The sequence below is a fragment of the Trichomycterus rosablanca genome, chromosome 6 (assembly GCF_030014385.1).
Source record: "Trichomycterus rosablanca isolate fTriRos1 chromosome 6, fTriRos1.hap1, whole genome shotgun sequence".
Classification (NCBI taxonomy): domain Eukaryota; kingdom Metazoa; phylum Chordata; class Actinopteri; order Siluriformes; family Trichomycteridae; genus Trichomycterus; species Trichomycterus rosablanca.
In genome coordinates this window covers 48,282,822-48,307,914 of record NC_085993.1, presented here as the reverse complement: position 1 = coordinate 48,307,914, position 25,093 = coordinate 48,282,822, and the positions used below count along the sequence as shown (strand labels likewise).

At 40.5% G+C, this 25,093-nt stretch overlaps 1 protein-coding gene across 1 annotated transcript in view; it reads left to right on the top strand.

Moving 5' to 3' along the window:
• Positions 1 to 25,093, top strand: part of il23r (interleukin 23 receptor) — a 30,425-nt gene extending 5,332 nt beyond the window's left edge. The window contains exons 4-12 of the mRNA XM_062998163.1: positions 2,866 to 3,028; positions 3,216 to 3,298; positions 6,749 to 6,953; positions 10,544 to 10,745; positions 11,716 to 11,777; positions 20,529 to 20,636; positions 21,512 to 21,599; positions 21,810 to 21,900; positions 24,683 to 25,093. Of these exons, the coding sequence (XP_062854233.1) occupies positions 2,866 to 3,028; positions 3,216 to 3,298; positions 6,749 to 6,953; positions 10,544 to 10,745; positions 11,716 to 11,777; positions 20,529 to 20,636; positions 21,512 to 21,599; positions 21,810 to 21,900; positions 24,683 to 25,093 (1,413 nt within the window). The remainder of the gene's footprint in view (positions 1 to 2,865; positions 3,029 to 3,215; positions 3,299 to 6,748; positions 6,954 to 10,543; positions 10,746 to 11,715; positions 11,778 to 20,528; positions 20,637 to 21,511; positions 21,600 to 21,809; positions 21,901 to 24,682) is intronic.

The window sequence follows — 25,093 nt, the reverse complement described above, 5'->3', positions numbered from 1 at the left end:
TATATACAGTATCTATATATCTATATATATCTATATATATATATATATACAGTGTATCACAAAAGTGAGTACACCCCTCACATTTCTGCAAATATTTTATTATATCTTTTCATGGGACAACACTATAGACATGAAACTTGGATATAACTTAGAGTAGTCAGTGTACAACTTGTATAGCAGTGTAGATTTACTGTCTTCTGAAAATAACTCAACACACAGCCATTAATGTCTAAATGGCTGGCAACATAAGTGAGTACACCCCACAGTGAACATGTCCAAATTGTGCCCAAAGTGTCAATATTTTGTGTGACCACCATTATTATACAGCACTGCCTTAACCCTCCTGGGCATGGAATTCACCAGAGCTGCACAGGTTGCTACTGGAATCCTCTTCCACTCCTCCATGATGACATCACGGAGCTGGTGGATGTTAGACACCTTGAACTCCTCCATCTTCCACTTGAGGATGCGCCACAGGTGCTCAATTGGGTTTAGTCCATCACCTTTACCTTCAGCTTCCTCAGCAAGGCAGTTGTCATCTTGGAGGTTGTGTTTGGGGTCGTTATCCTGTTGGAAAACTGCCATGAGGCCCAGTTTTCGAAGGGAGGGGATCATGCTCTGTTTCAGAATGTCACAGTACATGTTAAAATTCATGTTTCCCTCAATGAACTGCAGCTCCCCAGTGCCAGCAACACTCATGCAGCCCAAGACCATGATGCTACCACCACCATGCTTGACTGTAGGCAAGATACAGTTGTCTTGGTACTTCTCACCAGGGCGCCGCCACACATGCTGGACACCATCTGAGCCAAACAAGTTTATCTTGGTCTCGTCAGACCACAGGGCATTCCAGTAATCCATGTTCTTGGACTGCTTGTCTTCAGCAAACTGTTTGCGGGCTTTCTTGTGCGTCAGCTTTCTTCTGGGATGACGACCATGCAGACCGAGTTGATGCAGTGTGCGGCGTATGGTCTGAGTACTGACAGGCTGACCTCCCACGTCGTCAACCTCTGCAGCAATGCTGGCAGCACTCATGTGTCTATTTTTTAAAGCCAACCTCTGGATATGACGCCGAACACATGGACTCAACTTCTTTGGTCGACCCTGGCGAAGCCTGTTCCGAGTGGAACCTGTCCTGGAAAACCGCTGTATGACCTTGGCCACCATGCTGTAGCTCAGTTTCAGGGTGTTAGCAATCTTCTTATAGCCCAGGCCATCTTTGTGGAGAGCAACAATTCTATTTCTCACATCCTCAGAGAGTTCTTTGCCATGAGGTGCCATGTTGAACATCCAGTGGCCAGTATGAGAGAATTGTGCCCAAAACACCAAATTTCACAGCCCTGCTCCGCATTTACACCTGGGACCTTGACACATGACACCAGGGAAAGACAACGACACATTTGGGCACAATTTGGACATGTTCACTGTGGGGTGTACTCACTTATGTTGCCAGCTATTTAGACATTAATGGCTGTGTGTTGAGTTATTTTCAGAAGACAGTAAATCTACACTGCTATACAAGCTGTACACTGACTACTCTAAGTTATATCCAAGTTTCATTTCTATAGTGTTGTCCCATGAAAAGATATAATGAAATATTTGCAGAAATGTGAGGGGTGTACTCACTTTTGTGATACACTGTATATATATATATATATAGATATATATATATACAGTGAACGAACATTCGGACAGCGGACGGTGTTTTTTCTGTGTTTTCTTTATATTTTGTACAATTCTATATTAAAATGGCCTCAAAAAAGTTGCAGAGAAAGTGTTTTTTTTTCCCCTTTTTCTCCCCCTTTAGCGCATCCAATTGTTCAATTTGCATCGTGCTTCCTCTCTGTCTATGCCGAACCCTGCCCCAACCGAGGAGATCGAAGCTAACCCATATCCCCTCCGAAACGTGGGCAGCAGCCGGATGCATTTTTGCCACCCACACATTGATGAGTTTGGCGCCACCTAGCGTTGCATGCGGAGAGACACACCCTAAGGGCACTCTTCCTCATCTCTTGTGCAGGCGCCTCTAATCAGCCGGCAGAGGTTGTAATCGCATTCTGACAGAGAGAGACCCACATCCGGTTCTTTGTCCCACCCCCCCCAACTGAGCAACCGGCCAATCGTTGCCCATACAGCCACTCAGCTTCGAACAGGTGAAGCAGAGTTGGATTCGATACCACGTACTCAGAATCCAGCTCTGGTTGCAGCGTGTCTTTTTTTACCGCTGAGCCACCTGAGCGGCGAGAAAGCGTTTTTGTTGTTATATAATTACTCCTGTCAGTAGCTGTCACTGTGTATCAGACAGAGGGGACATTGAGTAAGAGAGAAGAAGTAAGTTATTCTTTCGTGAAATTACACCTACAAAATACAACTCTATTGAAATAAAGAAGGAAATAATAGAGAAATATGAAGTTATTGTTGTTTCTGGTAGATACATTTTAAATAAAAAGAAGGAAATGTATTATGGTGTATGGTACAGCACACGTACTGTACTGAATGTGATGTGTTTATGTACAGTACTACTGTGTATTGTTGTTTATTATTGATTTTACAGGAATGTCTATTCTATAATTTAAGATTTAGGGGCAAATATACATGTATTTATAACAAAAAAGACAATTTAAGACATTAGAAAGGTTAGGTAAGGGGGGGTTTGGGAGGTCTGGCACGGATTAATTCTATTTACGTACATTATTTCTTATGGGAAAAATAGGTTTAACTAACAAACATTTTGACTTAGGAACAGCCCTTTGGAACCAATTAAATTCATAAGTCAAGGGTCCACTGTATTATCAGTTTGTTATTTTTGTTATTAGCAATGGAAGCATCTGTCCTGAAAAAGTATTGCTCTTTATATCTGATTAGATGGAGGTGAATGTGACTCAGCTTCATAAAGGAGAACTTGAACTGCTGGAGGATCTGGAGCCACTGACCCTTTATCATTTTGAGCTGAGAGTCTGCAGAACATCACTGCTTTATAACTGCAGCTTGTGGAGTGAGTCGATCAGTCTTAGAAGCCCAGGCAAAGGTAAAAAAAAAAAAAGTATAAATAAATTTTAAAAAATGCATTCTTTTTGCCTTAGTCTTGCAGTCAGGAGTGAAACTGAATTTCACCTTGGGGTTCAGATTTTTTTCTCTTGTGATGCTGAACCTCAGTCATGACTACTAATTTCTAACTAACTTTTTACTACTAATTTCTGTTTTCCCCCTTTCAGCCCCTCTTAAGAAACTTGATGTGTGGAGGGTAATTTCAAGAAACGAACTGAATGCCACTCAGATTGTGAAAATAATTTGGAAGGTTGGTATTGTATCTTCAGTGGTATTGTGGTATAAAAACCTTTCTTATCATGTGACTATTAGCAAACATGACCAAAATTATGGAGATTATAAAGGCTAAGAGAAGCAATTCTGCCATCTGTGGGTAGGCTGTTTTATCAAGTACTTTTACTTTCTGCTTGGTCCAGAATGGTTGGCAACCTTGGTGACATGTATACAATATAAATTTAACTCTTCCATATAATGTCTTCATCTTATAATTTAAACTGTTAAATTAATTTATTATTTTAGAACATTCCAGTAAAAACCCTTATCCCAAAATAACTGCTATGCAAAAGAATGTCAGTTGCAGCTTTCCTCTGCAAACATAAGAGCACTAACGTATCTAATGTAATGCCTGGTAAGACTTGAGACTTCTGAGCAAACTTAACAGTAAACATTTTTGTATAATATTTTTTATTAGAATAGAACAAAATTCTTTCTTTGCATTTCCCAGCTTGTTTGGAAGCTGGGGTCAGAGCACAATGTCAGCCATTGTATGGCGCCTCTGGCGCAGAGAGGGTTAAGGGTCTTGCTCAAGGGCCCAACAGTGGCTGCATGGCAGAGCTGGGATTTAAACTCTCAACCTTTCAATTGATAGCCCAAATATCTACCCACTAGGCTACCACTGTCCCTTTTAAGACAAATGAGATGCCATGTCATGACTTTTTTTCTACCAGTGTTTACCAAGGGCACCATTACTTCTGAAGCTGACCGTATGTGTATCATGCCCTAAACAGTATTCAGACCTCTGAAGCATTTATATATTCGCTTTTTAAGGTTGATAAATATTGTATAGACTGTCTACAGAACTAAAAACTAAGCCAAAGAAATGAACGTTTAAAGCAAATCAGAGAACAGAGCACACATTTGTAGAAACATACAATAACATGCCTAAGAGCTCAATTTATTTAGTTATAAAGAAGTAAAGAAAAACTAGAGCCCCAATGTCAAGGTCAAGTAACCTCTCTAAACTTAAGCAACAAATCAGAAGGGCATTTGAAAGGCTCTGTAATGAAGTGGCAGAAAGTCTTGTGTTTTAATGAGCTGAAAGGTAAAACTTAACACATTACATAAATAATAAGTGGTATATGTGGTATTTGTGGTAAATGTGACCTCAATCTTACATGGCACATCAACAGGGCAACATTCCCACTGTAAAATATAGTGGTGGAAGCACTGTTATGGGAATGCTATTCTGCATTAATACTGAAATAAATAGAACACGGTAGAAACCTAACCCCTTTGCCAGAAAACTTTAACAGAGAAGGGGGTTTAAACACACACTGACCCAAAGCTTCACCAGAAAGATTTTTGTTAAGAAATATGGTAAAGAAAAATAGATTGATGCTTCATCACACTGTGCACAGTAAATTAAGTCTAATCAGACGCTCAGGTGGCTCAGCGGTAAAATACGCTAGCACACCAGAGCTGGGATTTCGAATACATCATATGTATGGGCAGCTATATGAACAACGTTTGGCTGTTGTTCATACAGGGTTAGGAAGCCAGATAGGGACCTCATAACTGATGCAATTACGACCTCTGCTGGCTGATTGATGGTGCCTGCACAGAGTAGAGGATGTTTATGTTGAGACTTGACCGTGCACGGCATCTCTCATTAAGACAGCGTTTCTCAAATGTAACCGAGCGTCGTAGTGATGCACTTTCTTAATAAAGAAATAAATACACGGTATTCACAAATTGTCGGGAGCAAAACACTTTATTACTTTTTCTGTTACAGTACCGAATAGCGGACAGCTAGAGTCGTTAGCCAAGCATGCTATTACATGAACTATGGAAGCCCCAAAGGGTCAAAACACACTCACTTCGTGTAGAAACTTCCATCAAACAATTGTCACGATACAAGCACAGAAAAGTCTGTTACAATAACTACACCTGAAGCACCGCTGATCTACAATGTTTGCTGATGGAGACATTTTAACCTACAATCTGACATATACTGTATATAAAAAGTCAAGGGTCTCTGCTGGATAGTATTACTGCCTAGTATGTGAGTGAATAAAACTCCCTTACAGTTTTCTCTTGTCCCAGCAGTTTTTAACATAAGTACATTTAGCATAAAATGTGTTCACCATTTTAATTGTAACATTTCACTTAAAAATCCATGTTTTCTATAACATTTACACAGATTTTTTTTTTATGCGATTATTCGCGATTAACTATATGAAATTCTGAGATTAATCGCGATTAAAAATTTTAATCGTTTGACAGCCCTAATAAAAATACATTCAATAAAGTTTTAATTTAAATAAAAATATTTTCTTACACAATATGAAACTATTTATAAACTGAATGCTCAGCCACACTTATTGTTGACAGTGTATAATTAATTATATAAATTATTATTTTCTAACCCTATGGCAACATTTTAGGGAAGTTTAGGGAGCTTTTTTGTTTTGTAACTTCGTCCCTGTGCACAAAGTGAGATCTGTAAACACAGGGTTTGAAGTTTGGGATAAAGGAAGATCAGTAGCCTATTTAAAATATTTAGAAAATTTGGAAAGTTGGTTACAACCAAGCCTTCTTGTAAAAGCCTCAGTGGCTAACTCATTAATACCCCCATGACCAGGGGCGTAACTACCGGGGGTGCAGGGGGGGCAGGTGCACTGGGGCCCATGGCGTGGAGGGGCCCTCCACGACATGAACTCAACCGCCACTGCGCTCATTGGCTGCACTCGCCAGGTCGTTATTATTATGTTACAGTATTGTAGCGGCGTTATGTGAGTGACATTCAGCTCAGCCGGTCAGAATGCACCAGGTTTATACATGTGCGTTCGGACGTTCTACAGTTAGTATATGACCCTCTAGTGGCAAGTGGCTAATGCTAGCGGTAAAGTGCGGCGATAACGAAAGTAAAAACATGACAATATTTTCGTTAAGTAAAATATTAAACTAACTAAAAGACAATATCAGAATACATGTAATCAGAATATACAGTGAGTGCACATCAAGGGATTTTGGGAATCTCTGTAACCTGCTTAATGTTACTAGACTATATGAAATTTGTTGAGGGGGCCCAAAATATTTTTTGCACTGCGGCCCATGAGCTCCTAGTTACGCCACTGCCCCTGTCTGAATGTGCACAAAGTCCCACAGACATGCCCCACAATCTTGTGTACAGCCTCGCCAGAGAGGTGCTACTATAGCCACCAGGGGGCTGTAGAGGTCAACTTAATTTCAATGCTCATGCTTTTAAAATGGGATAAACAACAATGCACGGTCAGATTTAAATTTGCATTAACAAATCAAGAGAAATCAACAGAAATGACAGGAATCTATAACATTACGTATGTGATTAACATTACTAATGTGATTATTAGCAATGCCAAAACCATTCAAACACGATTTTTGACTTTACCTCCCATTCACCTGTTACTGTGTACTAATGTTTTTTACCTTTTATTTCCAGGCTTTAGGTGAAGAGGATTATAAAGGACACTTACTCGTTTATGAATTGGTCTATCAAGACAAGAACACTACACACATTCTGAACTGCTCAGCCACTGCGCTCACTTACACCCTCCAACTGCCCCTGGAGGTAACAGAGCTGAATGTCAGTGCTGTTACATCAGCAGGAAGTTCCCCTCCAGCCTCTGTCAGTTTGGCATGTTTAGGTGAGTATTTTTATTATTAAAATTGCTGGCACTTGGGGTTGCAGATGTGTGTTACACTAGCCCATCAGATATGGGTTTGAATCTCAGCGGTGCTATCGGCCAGCTGGGTGCCTGGTTATGTCTCAGGTTGGCCACAGCCCTGCCCTCCAGGCTATTCATGCTCTGCACCCAGTGTTTCTTGGAAGAACCGGACCCAAACATGCCAAACACAAATTTGAAAAACGGATTCCCAAAATGTAAATACATGATTCATTACTTCAGAGAATACATTGCGATTGGTCCATGGTCCAAATGCAGCATGCTTTACACCACTTAAGTAAGGAACAGTAGGTTCCTTAATAAAAGACATCTCTGTGAGCTTGTTGCCGAGCAGTTAATGTTCCTAGATGTTTAGCGTTAACACTTGCAATTGGTTGTTGCAGCTTTAGCAGCACAGACATTTTATAAAGTGTGCTGATTTAAAAAACATGGCATTCTAAAGATGGCTATAGCAAAGGTCCTCGATCAGATAAGATAAGATGATAAGATAAGATAAGATGATAAGATAAGATAAGATAAGATAAGGATAAGACTTTATTGATCCCCTTAGGGAAATTAACCCATTCTACTGTTCCAACCATTCTGTCATTCTCTGTTAGAACAACTGCGTAGTTAGAAGGGGTGTCCACATATTTTTGATAAAGCAGGTCATGTAGTTATGCATATACAAGGTTAAAGAGGTAACTCTGGCCGCTCAGGTGGTGCAGCGGTAAAAACACACGCTGGAACCAGAGCTGGGATCTCGAATCTCTACCTGCCGGCTAGGCTGAGCGGCCACATGAACAACGATTGGCCCGTTGTTCAGATAGGGGAGGGACTAAGCCGGATAGGGTCTCTCTCATAACTAATGCAGTTGCGACCTCTGCTGGCTGATTGATGGCACCTGCACAGAGATGAGAGAGTGCTGTCAGGGTGTGTCTCTCCGTACACATTGCTGAGCTGCACTGCACTCGTCAAAGTGTAGGTGACAAAATGCATATGGCTGCTGATTGGCATTGGTGAAGAGGAAGCATGACTCAATCGGGCAATTTGACGAGCTAAAAGAGAGAAAAAGGGGAGAAAATGCATATACAGTATATATACAGTGTATCACAGAAGTGAGTACACCCCTCACATTTCTGCAGATATTTAAGTAGATCTTTTCATGGGACAACACTGACAAAATGACACTTTGACACAATGAAAAGTAGTCTGTGTGCAGCTTATATAACAGTGTAAATTTATTCTTTCCTCAAAATAACTCAATATACAGCCATTAATGTCTAAACCACCGGCAACAAAAGTGAGTACACCCCTTAGTGAAAGTTCCTGAAGTGTCAATATTTTGTGTGGCCACCATTATTTCCCAGAACTGCCTTAACTCTCCTGGGCATGGAGTTTACCAGAGCTTCACAGGTTGCCACTGGAATGCTTTTCCACTCCTCCATGACGACATCACGGAGCTGGCGGATATTCGAGACTTTGCGCTCCTCCACCTTCCGCTTGAGGATGCCCCAAAGATGTTCTATTGGGTTTAGGTCTGGAGACATGCTTGGCCAGTCCATTACCTTTACCCTCAGCCTCTTCAATAAAGCAGTGGTCGTCTTAGAGGTGTGTTTGGGGTCATTATCATGCTGGAACACTGCCCTGCGACCCAGTTTCCGGAGGGAGGGGATCATGCTCTGCTTCAGTATTTCACAGTACATATTGGAGTTCATGTGTCCCTCAATGAAATGTAACTCCCCAACACCTGCTGCACTCATGCAGCCCCAGACCTTGGCATTCCCACCACCATGCTTGACTGTAGGCATGACACACTTATCTTTGTACTCCTCACCTGATTGCCGCCACACATGCTTGAGACCATCTGAACCAAACAAATTAATCTTGGTCTCATCAGACCATAGGACATGGTTCCAGTAATCCATGTCCTTTGTTGACATGTCTTCAGCAAACTGTTTGCGGGCTTTCTTGTGTAGAGACTTCAGAAGAGGCTTCCTTCTGGGGTGACAGCCATGCAGACCAATTTGATGTAGTGTGCGGCGTATGGTCTGAGCACTGACAGGCTGACCCCCCACCTTTTCAATCTCTGCAGCAATGCTGACAGCACTCCTGCGCCTATCTTTCAAAGACAGCAGTTGGATGTGACGCTGAGCACGTGCACTCAGCTTCTTTGGACGACAAAAGGTCTGTTCTGAGTGGACCCTGCTCTTTTAAAACGCTGGATGATCTTGGCCACTGTGCTGCAGCTCAGTTTCAGGGTGTTGGCAATCTTCTTGTAGCCTTGGCCATCTTCATGTAGCGCAACAATTTGTGTTTTAAGATCCTCAGAGAGTTCTTTGCCATGAGGTGCCATGTTGGAACTTTCAGTGACCAGTATAAGAGAGTGTGAGAGCTGTACTACTAAATTGAACACACCTGCTCCCTATGCACACCTGAGACCTAGTAACACTAACGAGTCACATGACATTTTGGAGGGAAAATGACAAGCAGTGCTCAATTTGGACATTTAGGGGTGTAGTCTCTTAGGGGTGTACTCACTTTTGTTGCCGGTGGTTTAGACATTAATGGCTGTATATTGAGTTATTTTGAGGGAAGAATAAATTTACACTGTTATATAAGCTGCACACAGACTACTTTTCATTGTGTCAAAGTGTCATTTTGTCAGTGTTGTCCCATGAAAAGATATACTTAAATATCTGCAGAAATGTGAGGGGTGTACTCACTTTTGTGATACACTGTATATATATATATACTGTATATAAAGAGGTAACTCCAACTGTCTGTTGACAACTGCTTATAATTCTTTCTTGGTAGTTTTATTTTTTTATAATTTAGCGCATCCAATTTTCATCCCATCAGTCAATTTCTCATTATACTGGTCCCTGCTCCTGATTGGGGGCTGACGAGGCCGTTTCACGCCTCCTCCGATACGTGCACAGCCAATCGACCGTCTTATCACCCACACTTGACGAGTGGAGCGCGTCAGAGTACTGTGCACGGAGGATCACACACTCCGCCGCACCTCCTCCCGTCTCCATGCAGGCGCCCCCAACCAGCCAGCAGAGGGCGCCACCGCCCCATTCCTGAGAGAGTATCCCCTCCGGTCTAAAGTCCCGCCCCCCCCCCCCGAACAACAGGCCAATTTGTTGTTCATATAGCCGCCCAGCCTTTCGACCGGTGAAGGCAGAGCTGGATTCGAAACGACGCTCTTTCGACATCCAGCTCTGGTTGCAGCGCGTGTTTTTACCGCTGCGCCACCTGAGCGGCATTCTTGGTAGTTTTTAAAGTAATTTTTATCGACTGGTTTATTCTGGACGATTGCCCAAAATGGCAGGATTACCCGAGACATAGTGCCAATCTATCACAGAGGTTCACCACTCAGAATAGCCATTTCTGTCTGTTGAGACGCCCGGCTGGACGAGAGCACCGCTGAGATTCAAACCCATCAAACCTCATCTGGATGCTTTAGCATAAAACACTGATGCATACCCGAGCACCAAGGCATTGTTGTGTCATTTGTTTAAACATGATGTAAATAAAAATCGATTCAAAATGTGTAAATTCTACAGACAGAGCGGCTCCAGATTTGTACCTAAAGCAAGCAGCAGCGGGGAGGATACACCTGGAGTGGAATACATCTTCCATATCGTTCAGTACCACCTCACAGGACATGCTGGGTTATGTAGTCCAGTGGCAGTGCTCTCCATCTCAAGTGCAGTGGAAGAGAATTGAGAAAGACAGCAATTCAACATTTATTCAAGGTACAGAATAGTGCTGCAGAGCCAATGTACCCACTTAGCAGAGATATTTAATGTACAGTATATAAACTGATCAGCCATAACATTAAAACCACCTCCTTGTTTCTACACTCAGCTCCACTTATATATAGAAGCACTTTGTAGTTCTACAATTACTGACTGTAGTCCATCTGTTTCTCTGCATGCTTTGTTAGCCCCATTTCACTACAGAGCAGGTATTATTTAGGTGGTGGATGATTCTCAGCACTGCAGTGACACTGACATGGTGGTGGTGTGTTAGTGTGTGTTGTGCTGGTATGAGTGGATCAGACACCGCAGCGCTGATGGAGTTTTTAAACACCGTGTCCACTTACTGTCCACTCTATTAGACACTCCTACCTAGTCGGTCCACCTTGTAGATGTAAAGTCAGAGACGATCGCTCATCTATTGCTGCTGTTTGAGTTGGTCATCTTCTAGACCTTCATCGGTGGTCACAGGACGCTGCTCACGGGGCGCCGTTGGCTGGAGAGTTTTGGTTGGTGGACTATTCTAAGTCCAGCAGTGACAGTGAGGTGTTTAAAAACTCCATCAGCATTGCTGTGTCTGATCCACTCATACCAGCACAACACACACTAACACACCACCACCATGTCAGTGTCACTGCAGTGCTGAGAATGATCCACCACCCAAATAATACCTGACTGTGGTGGTCCTGGAAGAGTCCTGACCATTGAAGAACAGGGTGAAAGGGGGATAACAAAGCATGCAGAGTAACAGATGGACTACAGTCAGTAATTGTAGAACTCCAAAGTGCTTCTATATGGTAATTGGAGCTGATAAAATGGACAGTGAGTGTAGAAACAAGGAGGTGGTTTTAATGTTATGGCTGATCAGTGTATATTGTCTGTATGGCTTATTTTAAATATTAATGTATTATAAATGTTTTCCTCATTTCAGGCACACTTTCTAGTCTGTGTAATTTCTCGCTGTATGTGGAGAGCAGTGACGGTGTGTCCAGGCCTGCTTTTGGACACATTATAACCAATTCACCTTTAAATCAAAAAGGTATGTCCATGCAGTTTGTGCATTAATACTGTATAGAAATCTTATAATAAGTGTTTGATATTTATATTTATAAAGCTTAATACTGCATTAGTGGGCCATGTTGTTTGCAAAGGCTAAACAACAGAACAGAAATAGATTGTAGACTCTATGCAAAAAGCTTAAAACTAATAATAAGTGTAAAAAGATAAGATAAAACTTTATTGATCTCGAAGGAAATTGCAGTGTCACAGTACTATACGAAGACAAACATTATCAACACTAGTAAACATAAACTGATTAGGCATAACATTATGACCACCTTCTTAACATTGCATTGGCACCCTAACTGGTCTGCAGCTATGCAGCCCCATACGCAACAAACTGTGATGCTCTGTGTATTCTGACACTTTTCGATCAGAACCAGCATTAAGTTATTTAGCAATTTGAGCTACAGTAGCTCGTCTGTTGGATCGGACCACACGGGCCAGTCTTCACTCCACATGTGCATCAATAAACCTTGGCCGCCCATGACCCTGTCGCCGGTTCATCACTGTTCTTTCCTTGGACCACTTTTGATAGATACTGACCACTGCAGACCGGGATCACCCCACAAGAGCTGGAGATTTTGGAGATGCTCTGACCCAGTCGTATAGCCATCACAATTTGGCCCTCGTCAAACTCGCTAAAATCCTCACGCTCGCCCATTTTTCCTGCTTCTAACATCAACTTTGAGGATAAAATGTTCACTTGCTGCCTAATATATCCCACCCACTAACAGGTGCCTTGATGAAGAGATAATCAGTGTTATTCACTTCACCTGTCAGTGGTCATAATGTTATGCTTAGACATAAAAACATAAGACAACACAAGAGAGAAATGTCTATATACATAAATGAGCATGTGGAAGACATTAGCTAAAGCAGCATAAGTATTATTGCACTAAAAGAGATATGTGGTATTGAAAAATCTACAGAATATGAAGATGACGGACAGTGATACAGCATGTTTAATGACTTTAGCAGCAGTGTATAATTAACATTTAAGACCATAATCATACATGCTTACTTCTGGCAATAGATGATACTAAAGGCTGAGCTAAATGAGCTGTTTTACATTTGTAAATAAGAATAAATGACGATTTAGTACTGGATATGCTGGCAGTCTTATGTAAAGAATTCTACACCTCAATTTGTCCAAATGGTCAGATGTTAAAATAGTATTATGACGTATATTCCATGCATTAAAATATTCGTTTGTTGAGAGTCTTACAGAACATGCACCACATCTTATATTTATACATGAGGTAACATCCGTTTGGATGTATGTGCACATGCAGATGTGTGTAGGAGGGGGGGGGCACAGAAGTGTGTGGGAGGAAGTGTGATGTGGTGTAGGCTTCTACCACACATTCAAATAAACATGAACGTTTGTTCATGCAACATGTTTTAACACGCTGCTTTAACATGTGCTGAACATTTCCTGAAACTGAGTTCCTATTTAAAAAAAATAGTCCTATTAAATTCATATAACATCTTAAAATAGTGTGGAATCACATTGGGATAGTGAAAAATACTGTCAGGTGTGAGACTCAAACCCGCAGGGTGACTGTAGGTTTTTCCACCATGTACTGAGAAATTTTACATTCACTTCCAGTAACCTAAAGCTATGAATCACTCATCTGACGCCAGAATTAGCATGTTTTGTTTCAAAATGTTGAGTAAATGACTGTTATAGTGGCTTCTTAAACGATCTGTATATCATCAGGATTAAGTAACATGTCTTCATATGGCATGAGTACATTCGGACTAGTAGTAAGAACAAAATCAAGTTAGTATACAAATCAAAATCAAATCAAGGTTTATTTGTCACATACAGTGTATCACAAAAGTGAGTACACCCCTCACATTTCTGCAAATATTTTATTATATCTTTTCATGGGACGACACTATAGACATGAAACTTGGATATAACTTAGAGTAGTCAGTGTACAACTTGTATAGCAGTGTAGATTTACTGTCTTCTGAAAATAACTCAACACACAGCCATTAATGTCTAAATGGCTGGCAACATAAGTGAGTACACCCCACAGTGAACATGTCCAAATTGTGCCTAAAGTGTCAATATTTTGTGTGACCACCATTATTATCACTGCCTTAACCCTCCTGGGCATGGAATTCACCAGAGCTGCACAGGTTGCTACTGGAATCCTCTTCCACTCCTCCATGATGACATCACGGAGCTGGTGGATGTTAGACACCTTGAACTCATCCACCTTCCACTTGAGGATGCGCCACAGGTGCTCAATTGGGTTTAGTCCATCACCTTTACCTTCAGCTTCCTCAGCAAGGCAGTTGTCATCTTGGAGGTTGTGTTTGGGGTCATTATCCTGTTGGAAAACTGCAATGAGGCCCAGTTTTCGAAGGGAGGGGATCATGCTCTGTTTCAGAATGTCACAGTACATGTTGGAATTCATGTTTCCCTCAATGAACTGCAGCTCCCCAGTGCCAGCAACACTCATGCAGCCCAAGACCATGATGCTACCACCACCATGCTTGACTGTAGGCAAGATACAGTTGTCTTGGTACTTCTCACCAGGGTGCCGCCACACATGCTGGACACCATCTGAGCCAAACAAGTTTATCTTGGTCTCGTCAGACCACAGGGCATTCCAGTAATCCATGTTCTTGGACTGCTTGTCTTCAGCAAACTGTTTGCTGGCTTTCTTGTGCGTCAGCTTCCTTCTGGGATGACGACCATGCAGACCGAGTTGATGCAGTGTGCGGCGTATGGTCTGAGCACTGACAGGCTGACCTCCCACGTCTTCAACCTCTGTAGCAATGCTGGCAGCACTCATGTGTCTATTTTTTAAAGCCAACCTCTGGATATGACGCCGAACACGGGGACTCAACTTCTTTGGTCGACCCTGGCGAAGCCTGTTCCGAGTGGAACCTGTCCTGGAAAACCGCTGTATGACCTTGGGCATCATGCTGTAGCTCAGTTTCAGGGTGTTAGCAATCTTCTTATAGCCCAGGCCATCTTTGTGGAGAGCAACAATTCTATTTCTCACATCCTCAGAGAGTTCTTTGCCATGAGGTGCCATGTTGAATATCCAGTGGCCAGTATGAGAGAATTGTACCCAAAACACCAAATTTAACAGCCCTGCTCCCCATTTACACCTGGGACCTTGACACATGACACCAGGGAGGGACAACGACACATTTGGGCACAATTTGGACATGTTCACTGTGGGGTGTACTCACTTATGTTGCCAGCTATTTAGACATTAATGGCTGTGTGTTGAGTTATTTTCAGAAGACAGTAAATCTACACTGCTATACAAGTTGTACACTGACTACTCTAAGTTATATCCAAGTTTCATGTCTATAGTGTTGTCCCATGAAAATATATAATGAAATATTTGCAGAAATGTGAGGGGTGTACTCACTTTCGTGATACACTGTACATAGTCATACACGGTACAACTGGCAGTGAAATGCTTTTGTGACTGCACAGTAGTTACAAAAGTAAACAAAGTGGACAAAAATATACATTATACAAAAAATAGAAATGTTTAAAATCTAAAGTGTAAAAGAACACAAAAATTTAAAAATTGAAATGAAAAAAGCTTAAATATAATTAAATATAATATAACCGAGTGTGTGAAGGTGACAACAGTTGTGCAAGAACTTTACATAATATTGATCTATTATTGTGCAACATAATGCAATATGCAGTGTGAATATCGTACACAAATACAAATCTATGTATATACAGTACATATACCCATATACGTATATATACATTCATATTCATAGAACCTGTATACAGTACACGCATATAAATATATACACACATACATATATATCTATATATACTCATAAATACACATACATTTAGATCCGTGTACATTAGTCCTGATTGCTATTTTGGTTGAGGCCTGTTGAGGCTTGTGGGAAAAAGCTTCTTTTAACAAAGAAAACAGTCCATTGCTGGGATAACTGGGGTCCTTTACTTTATACAGTATTGTTTTAGAAAGGAGTACATTAAGACTAGTAGAAAGAACAAAATTAAGTTAGTATACAGTATTGTTTTACAAAGGAGTACATTCTGACTAGTAGTAAGAACAAAATCAAGTTAGTATACTGTATTGTTTTACAAAGGAGTACATTCTGACTAGTAGTAAGAACAAAATCAAGCTAGTATACTGTATTGTTTTACAAAGGACTACATTCTGACTAGTAGTAAGTACAAAATCAAGTTAGTATACTGTATTGTTTTACAAAGGAGTACATTCTGACTAGTAGTAAGTACAAAATCAAGTTAGTATACTGTATTGTTTTACAAAGGAGTACATTCTGACTAGTAGTAAGAACAAAATCAAGTTAGTATACAGTATTGTTTTACAAAGGAGTACATTCTGACTAGTAGTAAGAACAAAATCAAGCTAGTATACTGTATTGTTTTACAAAGGACTACATTCTGACTAGTAGTAAGTACAAAATCAAGTTAGTATACTGTATTGTTTTACAAAGGAGTACATTCTGACTAGTAGTAAGTACAAAATCAAGTTAGTATACTGTATTGTTTTACAAAGGAGTACATTCTGACTAGTAGTAAGAACAAAATCAAGTTAGTATACTGTATTGTTTTACAAAGGAGTACATTCTGACTAGTAGTAAGTACAAAATCAAGTTAGTATACTGTATTGTTTTACAAAGGAGTACATTCTGACTAGTAGTAAGAACAAAATCAAGTTAGTATACAGTATTGTTTTACAAAGGAGTACATTCTGACTAGTAGTAAGAACAAAATCAAGTTAGTATACTGTATTGTTTTACAAAGGAGTACATTCTGACTAGTAGTAAGAACAAAATCAAGTTAGTATACTGTATTGTTTTACAAAGGAGTACATTCTGACTAGTAGTAAGAACAAAATCAAGTTAGTATACTGTATTGTTTTACAAAGGAGTACATTCTGACTAGTAGTAAGTACAAAATCAAGTTAGTATACTGTATTGTTTTACAAAGGAGTACATTCTGACTAGTAGTAAGTACAAAATCAAGTTAGTATACTGTATTGTTTTACAAAGGAGTACATTCTGACTAGTAGTAAGAACAAAATCAAGTTAGTATACAGTATTGTTTTACAAAGGAGTACATTCTGACTAGTAGTAAGAACAAAATCAAGTTAGTATACAGTATTGTTTTACAAAGGAGTACATTCTGACTAGTAGTAAGAACAAAATCAAGTTAGTATACTGTATTGTTTTACAAAGGAGTACATTCTGACTAGTAGTAAGAACAAAATCAAGTTAGTATACTGTATTGTTTTACAAAGGACTACATTCTGACTAGTAGTAAGTACAAAATCAAGTTAGTATACAGTATTGTTTTACAAAGGAGTACATTCTGACTAGTAGTAAGTACAAAATCAAGTTAGTATACTGTATTGTTTTAGGAGTACATTCAGACTAGTAGTAAGAACAAAATCAAGTTAGTATACAGTATTTTTAAGAAAGGAGACTTGTGGTGTTCAACAGAAGAAACGTTACAAATGCTACTGTGGTTCATGAACATGCCTCTTTTCAGAGAAACAAAGTAATCTGAACAGACATGAGCTGGAACTGAAACAGGAAGTGTCTCAGGTTTTACACTAGCACATCCTCACTGCCGTTGTGGTATTTCACTGGACTAGACGTGATTAGGCCAATACCCAGCTATATTTCACCATGTGGTTTGTGTGTACCAGGCCGGAGAGGCAGCAGCGGAAGACGTGTCACTGTTCTTTTTTTAAAACTACAAACGGTTCCAAACAAGTCGTTAAACTTCAGCAGCTTACTACTGCTGTCTATGTAAAAACATGTCCTACACAAACAGACAGGAAAGCGCACTCGCTGTGTTTGAGCATGTTTAGAAAGAATTAGGCCTGTGGTGTAGCTTTTGTCTCATGGGCTTTACTTCACTTTTGAGCAGAACCGCGGTGCTATAGTGCATTAGACTAGTCGAAAATAGCTCATTTTCAATTCCTGTTTGTTGTTGTGCAGCACACTTTCTGTTTAGCCTGTTAGTCTGCATGTAAACAAGACAGTGAGTCATATGATTCATATTTGAGCCCTTAACAAAAAGTGACTAGTGGACTGTATGAGTTTGTCATATCAAAAATAACCACGGTTTCAGTTATTTTTTGACAGAATAATATTCAGTAGTTCTTATTCCAAAAAGGGGGCAGCATAATTCAGGTGAAGGTTAGAATGAATCAGTCAAAAATATTGGACCATCTTGGAGGTTTGATTTGATTTGGCATAGTTTTATGTGGACCTGGGAAGTGCACTAATGCCTAGTTCACACTACACGATTTTTGCCCTGATTTTTGCTCGCCAACTGGTCAGAGCTAGATTTGCCATCTCGGCGTTCGCTCGGCGATCGAAACTTGGCTCTCAATCGTTATGTGTGAACTACTCAACAACTCGATCCAAGCAGCTCACCGAGCGCTTGCCAAGCCGCTCGGATCGAGTTGTTGAGTAGAGAGACAGATATTTAGCATGTCAAATATCTGGATCTGAGTTGCCCAACTGGCAGTGAGTGCCATGTCGAACAGCCAATGAGAACTCAAGATACGGGGTGAGGGGAAATGCAGGGGAGGAGTGTAAAAAGGTGGGACAGGAACATAATATAGTTTATATCAGAATACATCGTCACACACACAAGTTTTACAGTATTTCGGACCTTATCGTTCTCTACAAAACACCAACGTTGCATTGCAAAAATATTTATTAACCTCCAACTCACTACAGAACAATCCATGCTGTTCACGTAGGCAAATCCACTGAGATTCATTTATTTTTCCTACTTGTTTTTACACTGCACATCAGCGAACAAACTTTGATCACTTGCTACTTGTTGACGTGTATTTTTGGACGTGGTATCATTAAACCCCTCATCACTTCTTGCATTTGTTTTCGTGACAAAATGTAGTTTGGGAGAGCAGAGAAGCTCGCCTGCGATTCCAGTTGGTGATAGATGGTGTCATGTGAAACCCCCTATCGCCGATTAGCCGTGTAGTGTGAAATACACACCGACTTGAAAGACTCCCGATTACAAGAGATCCAGTTGTGTAGTGTGAACTGTACAGCGACCTGATGACTTGGAAAGTCATGTAGTGTGAACGTGGCATAAGGCTGCACATACTGTATGTGTCTCCCCAATGACTAGGTTCACACAATGTCATGCACCTGTATTTCTACTTGTCTGGTCCCCTTATTCGCTGACATGCAGTGCCAGCACACTTATTTCTTTCTGGGAACTTGCTCAGGGTTGCGTCATTTGGGCCTCACAACAGCATGACATCCTGTTACCGGAGCTAAGTCCGCCTGGAAGTCCATATTATGCACGGGCAGCGCCAGTTCATGTGGTTGGCGCAGCTCATGCATTGCCAATCTCTGTTGGTTCTGAGGGTTCTCTGTCTTTTGTTTTTTCTGAGACCTGAGGCGCAGATGGCTGCACTACCCCTGTTCTATCCACTTTCTCCAGTGGGGGCTGCAAATGTTTTTGTGTCTTTTATTTGTTATTTATTTATTTGTTGTTTCTGTTATTTTGGCCATCTTCTTGTTTGCAACTGTACCCTTTATTCTTAGTGGCCTTTAGCCACAGTATTGTTCTACCTTGGTTGAATATCTTGCACTTTTTTATTCTTATCCTTCCTGAGGTTCTTTATTGTATTTTTTTATTCTTTTGAGGCACAACCTGTCTCATTATATTTTTCTTTTTTCTTTTTGCCATCTTCATCAAAGTTGAAGGTCTACTAGACCTTCTCAGCATCTTAAGAACGCCACAGAGCATGGCAGAATTAAACTGCTAAATTATATGACACTTGGGGTGTGTTCGAAAAGCTAGTGCGCTCTCTACATAGACGCAATTTACGTCATCCTACGCGAGCTCCCGAGAAGGAGGCTGTTCAAAATCCTAGATGCCTTAATATGCTCATTAATGAGGTATCTTAAAATTTACGCTATTTTGACTCAAGAACGAGTGAGTATTTGATGCTGCCTTAGCGGTGAAGGCAATCCCAGCATTCAGTGCGGCACAACTTTTCTCACAGAAAAATAAAAAAAACATGGCAAAGTTATTTTTAAACATAAATAAATTATTATTGATTTTTAATTTGTATAAACTTGCACAATTGTCATTTATTTGCAAATTTGGTCTTGTCAGCGAATTTAATGGAGGGAGATGTTAGTTGACATGTTAGCACGTTGTGCCACCTCATCCCATTGGTTTGAATGGCATGAGGCTAACTGTGTTAGCTTATTTAGCGAAAACTGATGGAATAACTGTCTAAGTAGCGCGTTTAAATAACCTGCCTTATAAGTCAATGACTTATTAGAATCCTCTCTATTGAGGCAGCTGCCTATGTAGGCAGTAAGATGGCAAGGCAGCTCACTAGGTTTTCGAACACACCCTTAGTATTAAGTATATATTATTAAGTGTAACATATTGGCTATATCTTATTGGTTGTTGAACTATTTCCATCAAAAAAATCTGATTGTTGTTCTATAGTGGTGCTTTTCTACCAGCCAACAAGGAATATAGCAACAGGTATGCTACATTTAGTAACAGTATACCTAATGGTATGTGCACCTCATAAAATAGCCATTACGTATGCATACATAGTACAGAAGGTGTACCTAATATTCCTGTGAATGATTGAATATTCGGCTCCTGAAGCGGCCTATATGTGTGTGGTTTTAAAATAACTAATTTGCTATGTTTAAGGTACCTTCAACAACTACAAAACCCATCAAACAAGGCCCAACCATTTTGAAAAGTCAAGTGGAAGCCCTGAGGTGGTGGATGTGCAAGCTGCTGCAAAGTGGCCCAAAAGTAAGCCAGTTTTTTGTATCCCTATAAATACTTTTTTTGTAATTGTACTTGTCTAGTGTACAGAATTGGTCATATATAGCAACATAATGCACAAACTAACATTCAAAAAGTTCCAACATTGCTTTTGTGCATGATTTCTCCCACCTCCCAAAAATCCAAAAGTTGTTTTGGCCACTCAAAATTAATATAACACTTTGATATAACATTTTGATGTAACATTTTGCGGCAAGCAGCAAATTTACGCTGCCGCTGGGATCCAGGGGTCTATTCCACTATGGTGCTATCGGCCTGTCGGGCATCTACATACATCTACAGACATGAAGCCGAAGCCCTGCGATGAATTGCCATCCTGTGTGGGTGTGTTACTGCAGTGCACCCAGTGAAACCAGACCCAGTTGGGAAACAAGAAAAGAAAATGGTAGTAAAACATTATGAAATAACATTTTGTTGTCCTGAGATGAGTTGGTTTGCATTCTACAAGCATTGGGACAGAGGCATGTTTACTACTACATCGCCATGTATTCACCAATTGGATTTTTTTTTAATTCTTGCTTCATTTAACACGCTATCAATCACAATAATAGTCTGGGATGTCCATTGTCATGTATTTGGCTTTATAAAGCTTTGCATGTTTTCCTCTCCCTGAGACAGGTCTAATCACCTGCACACTCAATCCAGCACCTACCATCTACATCACACCTTAATTTTTTTCCACTTCTATAACATGGCCAATAGTTATATTTTAATTTAAGTTTTTTTTTTAAGAACTACCAGCTGATCCAAATAAATTAATACAGACACATGCTTATTTTTACTAATGTAAATACACCACTTGTACAAATACTATCAAATTTTACAAACCCTTTTCTTTTTAGGTGGAACAATACTCGTAATTTGCATAATAGCTGCAGTTCCCATCATCATCTTAGTAAATCTGCTGTACCTAAAATGTGTCCGCCAAAGGTAATTAAGCTTTTCTGTTTTTCTGTGTTTCTGTTTTTTGTAGATGAATGGGCAAAGTGTGTAAATTAGAAAATAATTACCAGGCATAGAAATGAGCAATGTAAATGCCAGTTACATACACTTTACGTAAGATTTTAGTACTGATGTGTGTATTTGTAATTACATTAATATTTGTTATACTTATAAAAATCTCTTTTAATATTTCAACAGATTGAGGAAAGCATGTGTGTCAGTGGGACCCTCGTGGCTTTTTGTGACTTTACCAAAGCTTGGAAACAGTAATGCTATCAAACTACTAAAGGTAATGTTCTAACCATTATGTCAAACCTTAAGTGATCTTCTTGCTTCAGACATGTAGGCTTGTTCTAGATGTTCTGCAAAACAAAAGCGATTATGTACCAAGAACAAAGTTGTACCAAAACCCTTTTATGTTTAAAGGACACTTAAATATAGGGTTTTGTTTACGGACAGTGTCGCAGCTTTCATGTCAGTCTATTCAGCATTTCTAATTGGGTGTGTTCACACATGATGCCTGCCTGGTAAAATGCTGATCATTTTGCTGGTAAGCTTCGTGTCTGAAATATTTAATATTAAATCAAGAAAAGGAGATATGGATATTGTTATAAACTCTACAGCAAGACATATTTGCCTACACAACCAACAATGCCCCAACAATATACTTCTGAAGAGCCTGACTCTAGAAGGAAGGCCAGTATCTCTGGATGTCAAGACCATTTTCCATTTATCAAACAACACCAGTAAAACATGGACGATGGACGACTGCATAGACTAAACCGTTTCAGTTTGGCTAGGTTGAGATTCAAACCCAGGATCCCCAGATCTCAGCAGTAGTGGGTTAGCATACTTCACTGCTGTGCCACCCTCAAACTGCAGCATAGATGAAAAATAATATGATGCAAAGCTATATGGCAAGACATTTCTCATCACTAGAAGTTCAAAAATAAGATCATTAAAGTTCAGTTGTTAAAACATTTACATTTTTGGCATTTATCAGATTACAGTCTAAGCAATTGAGGGTTAAGGGCCTTGCTCAAGGGCCCAACAGCAGCAACCTGGCAGTGTTGGGGCTTGAACCATCTGATCACTAGTCCAGTACCTTACCCGCTAGGCTACAACTGTCAACAGCTGTCCACAACTGTAATAATGTCTACCAGCATTATAGCAAACAGTTTTATACAGTAGTACAAAGGTGTAAACTTGCAGCCTGCCTCATTTCATAACAGTGTTGGATAAGCAACATCTCTGCACACCAACAGGTTAATGGACAGGTGTTCTTAAAAGGTCTAAAAATATATTTCACAAATCCCTGAGCATGATCTTTCATGTTCAGGAACATCAGTCATGTGTAATATTATGCAAAATATACTGAAACTAGGCAGAAGTGGATGGATGGGAAAGAAACTATCATGCTTTTGCTGGGTCGTGAGTTTGAGATATATTGCGTCCACTGTATTTTGAATCTGTCCTGTGATCTCTGGGTAGTGAAATGTACCAGACACAGCTCTAGACCAGATGATAATCTTTGGAAAAATCCCAAACCATTTGAAGTAGCTCCTCGTAATTTGAAGGAGAAATGACTCTACTACAAGACTTTTTTTTTTTCGAAATTGCCTAACTCCTTTTCCTGTCTTAATGAGTAAGCTCCTCTTCACATTAAGAAAACTTGATTCATTCGCTTTGTTCCTTCATTTCATGTGACCTGGGCAAGCTTATTACACCAACGCCAAATGGAGTCAGTCAGAAGCACTGGCTGCAGGGTGGAAATACATCCTGAACAAGCCAACTTTCACTCATGCAATCATTTACTTACTAACACCCTCAGGATCAATGTAATTCATAGTCATATAAGTTACAGGACCTGGAGGAAACCAGCGTGGACACAGGTACATGTAAACCTTCAAGACAGTGACCAAAGACATGAATCCTATCCAGGTGTCACTGTGTGGTACCTACATTACCTGCTGGTCTCCATGCATCCACCTATTATTTTCACCCTTTGTAAATTACTGGTAACCAGTAAGAAATTTTCTCCTGGTCAGGTACATGGTGGATTTAAAGCCTATCAAAGGTAGAATCACATTCTGCACAGAACTACATGAAAGTAGTGTAAGCATTATACAATGTTTAATGGATAACATTTACATTTATGACATTTAGCAGATGCTTTTATTCAAAGCAACTTACAAGTCTATGACATCATACAGTCTAAGCAATTGTGGGTTAAGGGCCTTGCTCAAGGGTCCAACAGTGGCAACCTGGCAGTGGTGGGGCTTGAACCAGCGACCTTTTGATTACTAGTCCAGTACATTACCTGCTAGGCTAGTGACCCACAGATAACTCTTATGTAAATTAATGTAAAAGAGTGAGTGAGTGTGTAGTGCCTTGTGTTAAACTGGCACCCTATCCAAAGACCCGCCTTTCTCCCAGTGACTCAAGATGAGCTCCAAGCCCACCACCACGACACCTGCATAAAGCATTAACTGGAGTAGAATGTACACCGACCAGGCATAACATTATGACCACTGACAGGTGAAGTGAATAACACTGATTATTTCTTCATCACAGCACCTGTTAGTGGGGGGCCAAATTGTGATGGCTGGACGACTGGGTCAGCGCATCTCCAAAACTGCAGCTCTTGTGGGGTGATCCCGGTCTGCAGTGGTGAGTATCTATCAAAAGTGGTCCAAGAAAGGAACAGTGTTAAACTGGCGACAGGGTCATGGGCGGCCAAGGCTCACTGATGCACGTGGGGAGAGAAGGCTGGCCTGTGTGGTCCGATCCAACAGACGAGCTACTGTAGCTCAAATTGCTGAAGAAGTTAATGCTGGTTCTGATAGAAAGGTGTCAGAATACACAGTACATCACAGTTACAGGGCTGTTTTGGCAGCAAAAGGGGGACCAACACAATATTAGGAAGGTGGTCGTAATGTTATGCCTGATCTGTGTATGTTAAACAGTGTGCAACAGCACTGACACATAAGAAAGACCCAGTTCAGACAAAAATCTGTTTGAGTATTTGGGTATACCTGACTGTAGTGTCACTTCTGTATTTTTGTTCCTAGGGTGAATATGGTTCTGATCTGTGCTGGCAGTCTGTGGACTGTGACCCACCATTATCTCCAGTGGAGGTCTGTACGCCTCTTGTGGAAAGGAGAAACTCGTACCCCACTGTGCATGAAGAGGTCATCATAGAGAAGAGAAAGGTCGCTCAAGATTGGACAGTTTGTCCTTACAAACCTCAAATCTCCATTACTTCTCAAAAAACAGAAGCAGCATCAGAGGCTGTCGAGGAGGACGAGGATGAGCATTGCTGGGGGACTTTTTCTTCCCCGGTCTTCAAGTTTGAAGAACAGTTTCTTCCAAGTCAAACAGTGCATACATCTCTGAATAACTGCCTGACCCTGGACGGAAGGCCGGTATCCCTGGATGTCGTTGATGGCTTTCTCTTTTTCGATCAGACTACTTTGATTTGA